This window comes from Epithele typhae (assembly GCF_022376455.1).
Source record: "Epithele typhae strain CBS 203.58 chromosome Unknown BXZ73scaffold_104, whole genome shotgun sequence".
In the NCBI taxonomy this organism is placed as follows: Eukaryota; Fungi; Basidiomycota; class Agaricomycetes; order Polyporales; family Epitheliaceae; genus Epithele; species Epithele typhae.
This window is the reverse complement of record NW_025954295.1, coordinates 1-10,887: the sequence shown is the minus strand read 5'-3', so window position 1 is coordinate 10,887 and position 10,887 is coordinate 1. Positions and strand designations below refer to the sequence as shown.

The 10,887-nt window shown below is 58.0% G+C and overlaps 4 protein-coding genes across 4 annotated transcripts; 2 read left to right on the top strand and 2 right to left on the bottom strand.

Moving 5' to 3' along the window:
* Nucleotides 1-1,211: 1,211 nt before the first annotated feature.
* On the bottom strand, nucleotides 1,212-2,365 carry BXZ73DRAFT_55941 (electron transfer flavoprotein beta subunit; the record flags this gene model as incomplete). The annotated part of the gene is made up of 7 exons (XM_048021419.1): nucleotides 1,212-1,277; nucleotides 1,328-1,476; nucleotides 1,530-1,537; nucleotides 1,615-2,053; nucleotides 2,108-2,126; nucleotides 2,184-2,259; nucleotides 2,316-2,365. The coding sequence occupies 7 exons, from the start codon at nucleotides 2,363-2,365 to the stop codon at nucleotides 1,212-1,214; spliced, it is 807 nt and encodes a 268-aa protein (XP_047871967.1).
* Nucleotides 2,366-3,598: 1,233 nt separating this feature from the next.
* On the top strand, nucleotides 3,599-4,928 carry BXZ73DRAFT_107235 (uncharacterized protein; the record flags this gene model as incomplete). Its single annotated transcript, XM_048016867.1, has 3 exons — nucleotides 3,599-4,036; nucleotides 4,688-4,749; nucleotides 4,802-4,928. 3 exons carry the CDS (start codon nucleotides 3,599-3,601, stop codon nucleotides 4,926-4,928), a joined length of 627 nt encoding a protein of 208 aa, XP_047871966.1.
* Nucleotides 4,929-5,597: 669 nt separating this feature from the next.
* On the bottom strand, nucleotides 5,598-7,394 carry BXZ73DRAFT_55930 (CoA-transferase family III; the record flags this gene model as incomplete). The annotated part of the gene is made up of 7 exons (XM_048021418.1): nucleotides 5,598-5,900; nucleotides 5,964-6,140; nucleotides 6,198-6,493; nucleotides 6,546-6,871; nucleotides 6,920-7,043; nucleotides 7,097-7,202; nucleotides 7,260-7,394. 7 exons carry the CDS (start codon nucleotides 7,392-7,394, stop codon nucleotides 5,598-5,600), a joined length of 1,467 nt encoding a protein of 488 aa, XP_047871965.1.
* Nucleotides 7,395-7,837: 443 nt separating this feature from the next.
* Nucleotides 7,838-9,416, top strand: BXZ73DRAFT_93081 (mitochondrial processing peptidase beta subunit; the record flags this gene model as incomplete). Its single annotated transcript, XM_048026583.1, has 4 exons — nucleotides 7,838-7,900; nucleotides 7,955-8,441; nucleotides 8,491-9,278; nucleotides 9,333-9,416. The coding sequence occupies 4 exons, from the start codon at nucleotides 7,838-7,840 to the stop codon at nucleotides 9,414-9,416; spliced, it is 1,422 nt and encodes a 473-aa protein (XP_047871964.1).
* Between the last annotated feature and the right edge of the window lie 1,471 nt (nucleotides 9,417-10,887).

The following is a 10,887-nucleotide window of genomic DNA, read 5'->3' as shown; positions in this document are numbered from 1 at the left end:
GCGAAGACCCTGCGATGGACGTCGAGATCCCGCGTACCATGGACGCCCAATCGACCTCTACCAGTGAATCTCTTGCCGTGGACTGTCTCATGACCGACGAAGAGATCGACGCCTTTGCATTGGAACTCGACGCAATGTTGCTGGCCGACGTCGACGAGTCCTCATCTTCGGACCCCGACGTCGCGATGTCACTCGACGACCAAGACGCGGCCATGGCTCTCCTCTCCCTTGCAACTACCACCCCTCCCATTCCTATCCATGTCCCTACCTCCGAGGAGCTCGACGCCGTGTTCCAGCAAGCTCTGACCAAGTGCGCCGCGGCTGGGGTCTCTCCTCACGACGTCAAGGTCGAGCTTTCTGATGAAGACTACGAGCTGTTTGAACGCGCCTGCGCGCCTGTTGACCTCACTTTGGATTTCCCGCTCACCGGTCTGTTTGCCCTCGCCTCCGCCGCGGCCACCGTCTCCCCAATGGACGTCAAGTCCGATTCCACCGCCGAGGTCTTCGGCGACGACGACGCGGCCCAGCTGCTCCTCGCACTCGGCGCGACCGTCCCTCCTCCCTCAGACTTCTTCGCACCTCCTGCCGCGGCGTCCAGCGCGGACGTTGGGGCGTCTTCGGAGGCTGCTGTCGCTGAACCGCATATGCGGATCGCGACGCGGCCGATGAAGGCGCTCCCGCGTTCTCGGGCGCTGCGCAGGAGTGCCCGTCTGGCGGAGAAGCAGGCCTCTGGCAGTGCCAAGTCGTTGTAGTCTGTTCTCGGTTTTCGTCGGACTCGGCTCGTATGTCGTTGTACTCCCATTTTGTGTTGTTCCTGGATTGGCATTTGCATCTAGACTTGTAACATCTCGTGTGTGTGTTTCTATGATTTCTCGGGTTTTTCGGTGGTCGTTGTCTCTGGATTTTGTCTTAGTCTTGGGTTCTCGCCGGACCTCATGTCCCCATAGATGGAGCTTGGTTTTGTCTACGCCTGGTATTTGTAGAGCCCCTTTTAATACACCAGAATTTCTATCATCGAGCTCCTCGTGTGCTTGGGCCCCGACCGAAAGACTCCGTTGGCAGCTCCGATATTCCAATAGTACTCCAGTGCCATTTGTGCACATCAACCATCCCAAATGCCTGCGCGATCAAAGACACTCAACTTTCCTTTCAAAATATGCATTGTGTTCCGTCCAAGTCATGTGTGAGGCAATAAACACATGCAGGATACGCTACGCCTTCACAGCAGTAATGCCAGCCTCCTTGAGCTTCGCTATGAGCTCGTCCACACTCCCAACCTTGCACACCCAGTTAGAATGTAAGAGCGTTGAAGTAAATGAGAGCATACCTTTGCCCCACCAATACGTTTTGGGGGCTCTGCGACCTTGATAGTCTCCAGTATGGGAGTCAGGTCGACTGACAAGTCAGCAGGAGTCAACTTCTCGATGGGCTTCTTCTTCGCCTTCATAATGTTGGGTAGTGACGCGTAACGAGGTTCTGCCAAGGAACGTGAGACGCGTCATTTTGGACAGATATCATGTTACACTCACCGTTCAACCTTGTGAAGGACACCCGAATGCATGTATGCAGTGAGAACGGGGATGAAAGTGCGCACGAGACCATACGGACACTCACCGGAGGTCCGTGGTCACAATCAACGGCAGCTGGCACTTCAGCTCCTCCAAGCCCCCGTCAATCTCCCTCGTCACCTCCGCCACCTTCGCCTTCGGGTCGACGACGAGTTTGCTCGCGAACGTCGCCTGCGACCAGCCGAGCAGCCCCGCGAGCATCTGCCCCGTCTGCCCCGCGTCGTCGTCGATCGCCTGCTTGCCCATGATCACCAGGTCGACGCCGTCCTTCTCGCGCGCGATGAGCGCGCGGAGCGCCTTCGCGACCCCGAGGGGCTCCGGGGCGGGCGCGGCCTCGGGGACCTCGACGTGGATGCCGGCGTCGGCGCCCATGGCGAGCGCGGTGCGGAGGACGTCCGCGGCCTTGGGCGGGCCGATGGTGACGACCTTGATCGACTTGACCTCGTCCTTGAGCTTCTCCCGTAGCCGGACGGCCTCCTCGACGGCTGCGGGGCGCGTTCAGGGACGCGTGCGGGGGTGCGGGAGGCGGACGGACGCACCGATTTCGTCGAAGGGGTTCTGCGGGACGGCGGGGGCTCAATAGGGGCGCGCACGACGGGGCTGAGGAGGACGCACCATTGAGTGCTTGACGTTGAGGTCAATGCCCTTCTGGTCCGGGTTCACGCGAATCTTGACGGCATAGTCTACGGTCCTGGAGGTCGTATGGATGAGGAGAACGCGCGCGGGACGAGGCTTGGACAGACGTACCGCTTGATGGGGACGAGGATATTGAGCAGACGGACTGGGGAAGGTCTCATGGTGGTGGGTCGGGCAAACGAATGGCGACGTGTGCCGCCGCCGTCTTTGACATCACGAAAACGGGGGCGAAGTGGTAAGACGCCCGATACTTCCCTATCTAGGAAGTGACGTAATCCCTTCCTGATGGCATTATAATCCATTGTAACAGCCCCCAATCGTACGGCTCGGGGCGATTATTGTATCAGTTCGGCGTACCCTTGCATGTACATTGACATATCTCGATAATGTGATGCTGTCCCTGTAAGTTACTTGTAAGATCCGATAGATATAGGGTGGAGATAGCAACGCTAGGCCGAGCCTTCTGTGTGCTAGAAGAGAATACCGAGGTTTTGAATGAGCTTACCCGACATTGTGACGTATTGAGCATGTGTCTGCTATCATTGCGGACCTACCACGCACCCATTATACAAGTGTAGTTATCGGCGTCTATGACCGGCGCCGTCGCTCGACACGTCGCGACGCGTCGGCTGGCAGCTTACGAGGATGCATCGCGGACGTTGACTACATCCTCCTCCACCCTTACCTTCCACACTCCTCGCTGCTCTGTCACTTTTTGCGGACCTCTCGTTTATCAGAAATGCTACTCTAAGTTCTTGGATCACTGTCCTTCCAGGAGCTCGAGTCGGAGCTCGAGAACGCGCGTGCGCCGCTGCTTGAAGAGAGCACTTTGGGGTGAGTCTCTTCCACAACTACTCGCGCTGCCCTCCCCGCCAATTCCTTTTCTCCTGGCTCGTCGCCTAGGGACGGCGTGGCACGGACGAGCTCATTCCCATACCCTGTGCGACGTCTAAAACATTGCCCTGCTAGCTTGCCACTCCGTGCGTAGTTCTAAACAGCGGACCTAAGCCCCCGAATGGCGAATACGCTGATCTTCGCCGAGCCAAGCTGCAACCTGTACGGCCGGTGCGGGAGTAGCGCGGAGCACGCCGCGACTGGTCGAAAAAGTGCGTTGCGGGCCACAAGTTCGGACGGGTCGGGGCAGGCTGCCACAGGGAGCTAGAAGGCGAGCCGCCACTTGCCCTCATCTGCATCCTCGCCTGCACCACTGACCACGACCTCGCCCACGCCGCCACCTTCACTCTCACCCTCATGGCCTCATCCTCAAGGCCTCACCTTCGCCTTCGCCCTCGTCCTCGCCCTCGCCCGTGCCCGGCCCTCTCGACCTTGCCCGTGCTGCTGGCCTCGCTCTGCACTAACTCCCCCACACCCGCACCCGCACTCTCCACATCGCTATGCCCCATCGAACCGTCAGCCCATCAATACCCTCAAGGGCCCCTCGTCTCGCCTCCGCATTGCCTGTGTCAGCCCATGTCTCGCCCCGTCCGTGCCGTTCATGTCTCGCCCGTCTCACTCGCGTCATCTCAAACGACGCGCGCGAGCTACCGCCCACAGACGTCGAGCGCACCAGCCCCGAAGCGACAGGCATCGCAGCCAAACGACCCCCCGACCTGCTCATGCTTGTACGACGGACGCTCGCGCTGGACGTGCTCGCGGTGCTGCACACGCTCGAGGGATGCGTTCGGCTCCCGCTCAACCATGGCGTCTACGACGTGCAGAACGACCAACCTATCGCTGCTCTCCTCGCTCTCGCTGTCCTCACCCTCATACACCTCCCCCGGAGCTTGAACACGACTGTCGGATCAAGTCAGGAGAAGGAGAGGTTCACTCAGGTGCGCAGTTTTCTCGATATCGCCCGTGCCCGCACCGTCTCCTCTTTCGAGAACCAAACTCGCCAGCGGTGATAAGTGCGTTTCTTCTCCCCCTCCCCCTCGCTATATCCCACAACGGCCATGGGAGGTTTAAAAGTGTGTCTGGGACGAACCCCTAGTCGTGGTCAGACGTCATCGGTGGGGAGATTAGAATCCGGGTGAGTTCTCCGCTTTGTCCTCCTGTGCTCTGCGTCTTGCCTACCGCCTCCCAAGGTCTCGGCCACACCACCAACCCCATCCCCACAACGAGCATGTCCCAAAGGACGTGCACGGAACGGTCGTTTCACTGGCACGGTCATGTTGCGATGTTGCTGCCGCTGTGTCGCACATCGCCTGCCTGCCGCCTCTGCCCATGGTGCGATTGCCCGCGTCGTGCCCACCTCGCCCACGTCTCGCCCACGCGCCGTCCGTATTGCCCCCGCGTCACCACATCGCCCGCCTGCGTCATCTGCGTCACCCACCTCGCCCACCTCGCTGCCTTGCCTGCCTGACCCATCTCACCTTTACCTGCCTCGCCGCCTCTACGTCACCCACCTCGTCTCCCCCTAACCCGATGGTTCCTCTCCCCGCTCTTTACATTACAAACTATTCTACCACACCATTGTTCGACAGATCAAGACTTCAATGTTGGACGATGAGCGGCCCGACCATTTGTTGGCTTTGTCACGGACAAAGTACGTTGTTGCTCTCGTCATCTGTGTGGATTGCACTAATATTGCACGCTAGGGAGTGTCTTGGAGAGCAATGGGATGACGACGAGAACAACACCAGCAGCCCTGAGGGTGATCGCCGTCCCTCAATGGCGTCACGCATGGTTGCTCAGGGCAAGGCACGGAAGTGTGCGTCTGCGTAACGCGTGGGGCCCATGTGGGTCGCAGGATCTGTGGCTGCTTGCTGGTCGGGGTCGGCAGATGTACCTTAGCCTCGACTCTAATGCATGCCACTCTCGTTGTGCTTCGTTATGAGAGTCCGTAAATATTGGGTTTTCATTCATTATCCCACGCTGGGGACTCTACCTATGCACTACCAACCCCTCCCAAATCTCCACCAATCTACGCACTCATTGGGCTACTGACCATGTACACAATGTTGCTGTAAGACAGGATGGATTATAAGTTTGCACCATCTCTGATAGCGTGCAAGGTGCACAATACTTGGGTACATTGGGAGAGTATTGGCATGTGATTTCAAGCTTCAAGCGTGCATGATAGTGGCACTATCAAGCGCTGTAATATTGCACCCATTCCATTTGTTACAAGTACCTTCCTTCGGATTATGTACAGATCTCTACCCGTGGCAATCCCTGCTGAAAACTGCCCCTTTTTCGTGATGGAGCGACCCAGTCCGAGTCGGACCCGACGCAAGCGGAATCACGAGTGCGGGTTTCGCGCGCCTCTTTCGCGGCCGCTCTCGAAATGGCACCCGACGTGTCATGTCGCGAGCAACACAATGAGTGGTCTGATTCAACGGAAACTAGGTACGTTGTACATCGTGTGCTACGTCTGCTCTAGTCACGCACAGATTACACTCGGGGTAGCCATTGGGGTGGATGAGAATCAAGACGCATGGGAGCCTCTCCTTCCTGAACCGGAGTAGCAGACAACACCGCTGAGTGCCGAATCGCCTTCATGGCTTTCTGAGGTTCGCATTGCGCAGAAATTACAGGGACCTCTACCACCATCCGCGAAAGCTCTTCATCTTCCATGGAGCGAGGTGGAAGAGGCCTTCCTTCCCCGAATGCAATCTGGGGATCAACGCGACCTAAGGACCTCACCCATTGCGCCACGGCCGCAAGGGAGACTCTGACTTCCCATGAACCACCTTCCTATAGAGGAGCGAGTTACGGTCAGGAAGAAAGACCTTCAAGGCAAGATGGCCGAAAGCTTACTGTGATGGTCTTGCATAACGCCGCCTGAATACCAAACGCTAGCAAATAGCCGGCAGCGTGATCCAGTGCTTGCATAGGGAGCGGCCTCGGAGGCTCAAACTCCGCTCCGGTGAAGGCCGCGTATCCCTCTGCTTCGGCCACGTTGAATCCGGTAGCCGTTTGAACGAGTGAGTCAAACTGTAGAAGACTTTTCAGCGTTTCCATGACACGGAAACTGCGGAACGGAGTACGTACGCCGCGGCGTTCCTTCCAAGGACCATCCCAGCCATACGCGGTCAAACTGGCATATACAATACCAGGTCGTGCTCGTGCGACATCTTCGACGCCGAACCCCTTGTTTGCTAAACCAGCCGGGCGGTAAGCCTGCAGGAAAACATCGCTGTCGCGAATGAGATATGACAGCTGTTCCCGATCCTTGGTGGCATTGAGGTCAAGCTGAGTAGTGCGTTTGCCACGGGAGGTATCGATGTCGAGAAGAGGGAGTGCTGGTAGACTGGGGGATGTGATCCAAAGGACGTCTGCACCGTGCGCTACAAGATCTTGAGTGGACATAACGAGAAATAAGAGGCGCATGGAACTGACCAGCAAGTGTTCGTCCGCATACAGGACCGGCGAGTACCCGTGTTAGGTCCAGTACTCGAATACCTTGGAGAGGACGAGCTGCATCCGCCTTTGCTTCTCGCTTTGGTGCGTCTCCAACTCTAATGAGCACAACAGGCGGGGTATCGATGAGTACTTTGGCCTGAGGATGCGTGTCCCACTCCGCAAAGGACCGTAGGGCTGTGGCCACCGCTTTCTGTGACGAAGCTTCTGTCTCGAATTCGACGGCGTCCCACTGCAGAAGTGCTTTTGCGACCGACTCCCTTGAAGGTTCACACCCAAGGATGTTCAGGATTCCCTGTTTGTGACTACAACACATGAGAAACTGGTGCGGAGGATTCGGAGGAGGTGCATACTGCGGGAAGTTGGTGTGGATTCTAACATGGCCGTCGTTGTTTGTGGCGTACAAACCTGCGAGAGGCTCGAATAAGGCGTTGTCATTATTCGACCGACCTTGTAGGGCATAATACGCTTCACTCTCTACGGGTAAACAAGGTTAGTGGTGATCTGGGCGGAGGAGAGACTCTACTCACTAAATTCGATGACGGCATGACGAGCATCTACATGGACTGTCTGCAATGCTCCTGTTCTCAGTTGATGGAAATGCGCCGCTGCCAAAGCCGACAAGCCGATCGAGCTCTGTGGAAGTGCTAAGGATCAGGTCACTCGGAGAAGCTTCAGATGAGCTCGGTATACCTGTGCGACAGTGCCAAGCTTGAATGAGGAGTTGACTGCGGGATCTGGTCTCTCGCTGAGATGGAGGTGGGCCAATGCCTCGGGCAGAAGTCCAAGAGACCGCCAGAGCGAGTCTGTATGGCTGCGAACCGCCATGATAAGGCTCATAAGACGGGAGAAACCTTGCGCACGATGACTCCAGCATATAAACCCGTGGTGGTCTCCGCACCCACCCGGACGTCACTCAAGCTCCCGCTCCAATACTTCGGGAATCGGCGCTCCGAGTCCGACGGCACCCTCGTCCCGCAAGTGCAAGAAAACTGTTTTGGCTTTAAAATCTTGTAGTTGACGTGCAAGTCGTGCGGAAAAGACATCGGAGACGAAGACGAGAGTGCGATCGCGCGTTCCGGGTCTGCTGTGAGCCGCCGAGTGCGTTCCGGGTGCCAATCATGCTCAGAAGATTACGAGGTTTCGAGCGCCGATTAAAGATTGGCGGAGGAAATCTGGCGGAGATATTTTCTGTCAAAGTCCGCCTGCTCGCCGTATTCGCCCGGTGGGCCTTTCCGGCGTCGACGCACACTTCCTCCTCTACGACCTCGATGGTGACAAGCACGCTCTCGGCCTCACTTGGGCGTGCGCTTCGCAGCGCAGCGCGCTCTCCCGTACGTTTCGTTTCGTTTACGCGCGAACCCGCTCTCTGACACCGTACACCTCAGCGCCGCCCATTGCGATCGTTCGCGACTGCAGTCAACTACCCCCAGCTCCAGACGACGACACTCTCGAATGGTCTCACTGTAGCGACGGAGAACCATCCTCATGTGCAGACGGCGACGGTGGGCGTGTGGATTGACGCGGGGTCGAGGGCGGAGACGGATGCAACGAACGGTACCGCTCACTTCCTTGAACACATGGCGTTTAAGGGCACCAAGCGTCGCTCACAACGCGACCTTGAACTCACCGTGGAGGGCCTCGGAGCACACCTGAACGCGTACACGTCGCGCGAGCAGACTGTGTACTACGCCAAGTGCTTCTCGAAGGACGTCCAGAAGAGCGTTGACATCATCAGCGACATCCTCCAGAACTCGACCCTCGAGGAGGGCGCTGTCGAGCGGGAGCGGGACGTCATCCTGCGGGAACAGCAGGAGGTCGACAAGCAGATGGAGGAGGTTGTTCTCGACCACCTGCACTCCATTGCGTTCCAAAGTGGGTCATGTCCGCAACGTCACCTGGCGCTCCGTCTAACTCCCTTCAGGTCAGCCTCTTGGCCGTACCATCCTCGGACCTAAGGCGAATATTCTCTCCATCAAGCGCGACGACCTCGCGTCCTACATCAAGACCAACTACACTGCTGACCGCATGGTCCTTGTCGGTGCCGGCGGTGTCGACCACGATGCGCTCGTCAAGTACGCCGAGTCTGCTTTCTCCTCCCTCCCCGTCTCCCCCAACCCCATCCCCCTCGGTCGCCTCGCGCACCCCAAGACGCGCTTCGTCGGCTCCGAGGTTCGCGTCCGAGACGACACCCAGCCCACAGCGCACATCGGTGTCGCCGTTGAGGGTGTTGGCTGGAGCTCGCCCGACTACTACCCCATGCTCGTCATGCAGAGCATCTTCGGTAACTGGGACCGCTCGCTCGGCGCCGCGGGCCTCATGTCGTCACGCCTCTCGCACATCATCTCGTCCAACAACCTCGCGAACAGCTTCATGTCCTTCTCGACCTCGTACTCGGACACCGGCCTCTGGGGCATCTACCTCGTCACCGAGAACTTGATGAACATGGACGACCTCCTCCACTTCACCCTCCGCGAGTGGACGCGCATGTCAATGGCGCCCACCGAGGTCGAGGTCGAGCGCGCCAAGAGCCAGCTCAAGGCGAGCCTTCTCCTCACCCTCGACGGCTCCACCGCTATTGCCGAGGACATCGGTCGCCAGCTCGTCACCAGCGGCCGCCGCATGACCCCCAAGCAGACCGAGTTCCTTGTAGACTCTGTCACCGTCGATGACATCAAGCGGGTGGCCAACAAGTACCTCTGGGACAAGGACGTACGTGCTTCCTTCTCGCTCTCGTCTTTTCCATAGCTCACCTCCCTTGTCTAGTTCGCGCTCGCCGCGGTCGGCCCCGTTGAGGGTCTCCTCGACTATAACCGCATTCGCGCCGATATGTCCTCGCTGCTCTACTAGAGCGGTGCTGCACCACGTGCGATGGGCGTCGTGTCCTCGTGTAGCTATCGTCGTAATGCTTATTGGCAGCTTAGCACGTAGACTATAAAAGTATCTACACTTTTCCCTCTAGACGAACGCAGAGCTGCCTTTGGCGACAATCTGGAGTGCCTCCGATCACACGACTTGCCGCAGGGATTGATGACATTCCCTCAAGCGCGTATGGCGTGGACTAGACTGAAACAAGCAGTAAATGAGAAAAACCTGAGGCTTTGAGGAGGGCGCTGGAATCTTCAGCCCTCATTGCTAGCGCAGTCGAATATCGAAACAGCGACGAGAGTAGATGTTTCCCCTACATAGATTGTCCTTGGGTTGCCCTTGGCTGATTCGTCACTCGCTCCAAGTTCACACGTAAATTCATGACCAAATGATCTGATACAGAGGGGAGAATCCACAACCCAACAGTACATGTAGATACTCAAAGCCTAGCGTCCACGACATGATCCCAAGACAACGACCACCAAAAAACCCGAGAAATCATAGAAACACACACACGAGATGTTACAAGTCTAGATGCAAATGCCAATCCAGGAACAACACAAAATGGGAGTACAACGACATACGAGCCGAGTCCGACGAAAACCGAGAACAGACTACAACGACTTGGCACTGCCAGAGGCCTGCTTCTCCGCCAGACGGGCACTCCTGCGCAGCGCCCGAGAACGCGGGAGCGCCTTCATCGGCCGCGTCGCGATCCGCATATGCGGTTCAGCGACAGCAGCCTCCGAAGACGCCCCAACGTCCGCGCTGGACGCCGCGGCAGGAGGTGCGAAGAAGTCTGAGGGAGGAGGGACGGTCGCGCCGAGTGCGAGGAGCAGCTGGGCCGCGTCGTCGTCGCCGAAGACCTCGGCGGTGGAATCGGACTTGACGTCCATTGGGGAGACGGTGGCCGCGGCGGAGGCGAGGGCAAACAGACCGGTGAGCGGGAAATCCAAAGTGAGGTCAACAGGCGCGCAGGCGCGTTCAAACAGCTCGTAGTCTTCATCAGAAAGCTCGACCTTGACGTCGTGAGGAGAGACCCCAGCCGCGGCGCACTTGGTCAGAGCTTGCTGGAACACGGCGTCGAGCTCCTCGGAGGTAGGGACATGGATAGGAATGGAGGGGTGGTAGTTGCAAGGGAGAGGAGAGCCATGGCCGCGTCTTGGTCGTCGAGTGACATCGCGACGTCGGGGTCCGAAGATGAGGACTCGTCGACGTCGGCCAGCAACATTGCGTCGAGTTCCAATGCAAAGGCGTCGATCTCTTCGTCGGTCATGAGACAGTCCACGGCAAGAGATTCACTGGTAGAGGTCGATTGGGCGTCCATGGTACGCGGGATCTCGACGTCCATCGCAGGGTCTTCGCGCTCGTCAACATTCATGGGAGGGCGTCAAAAGGTACATCCAAGAGAGAGGGAGAAAGGTCGCCAGAGAGGGTGAGAGAAGCTAGCAGA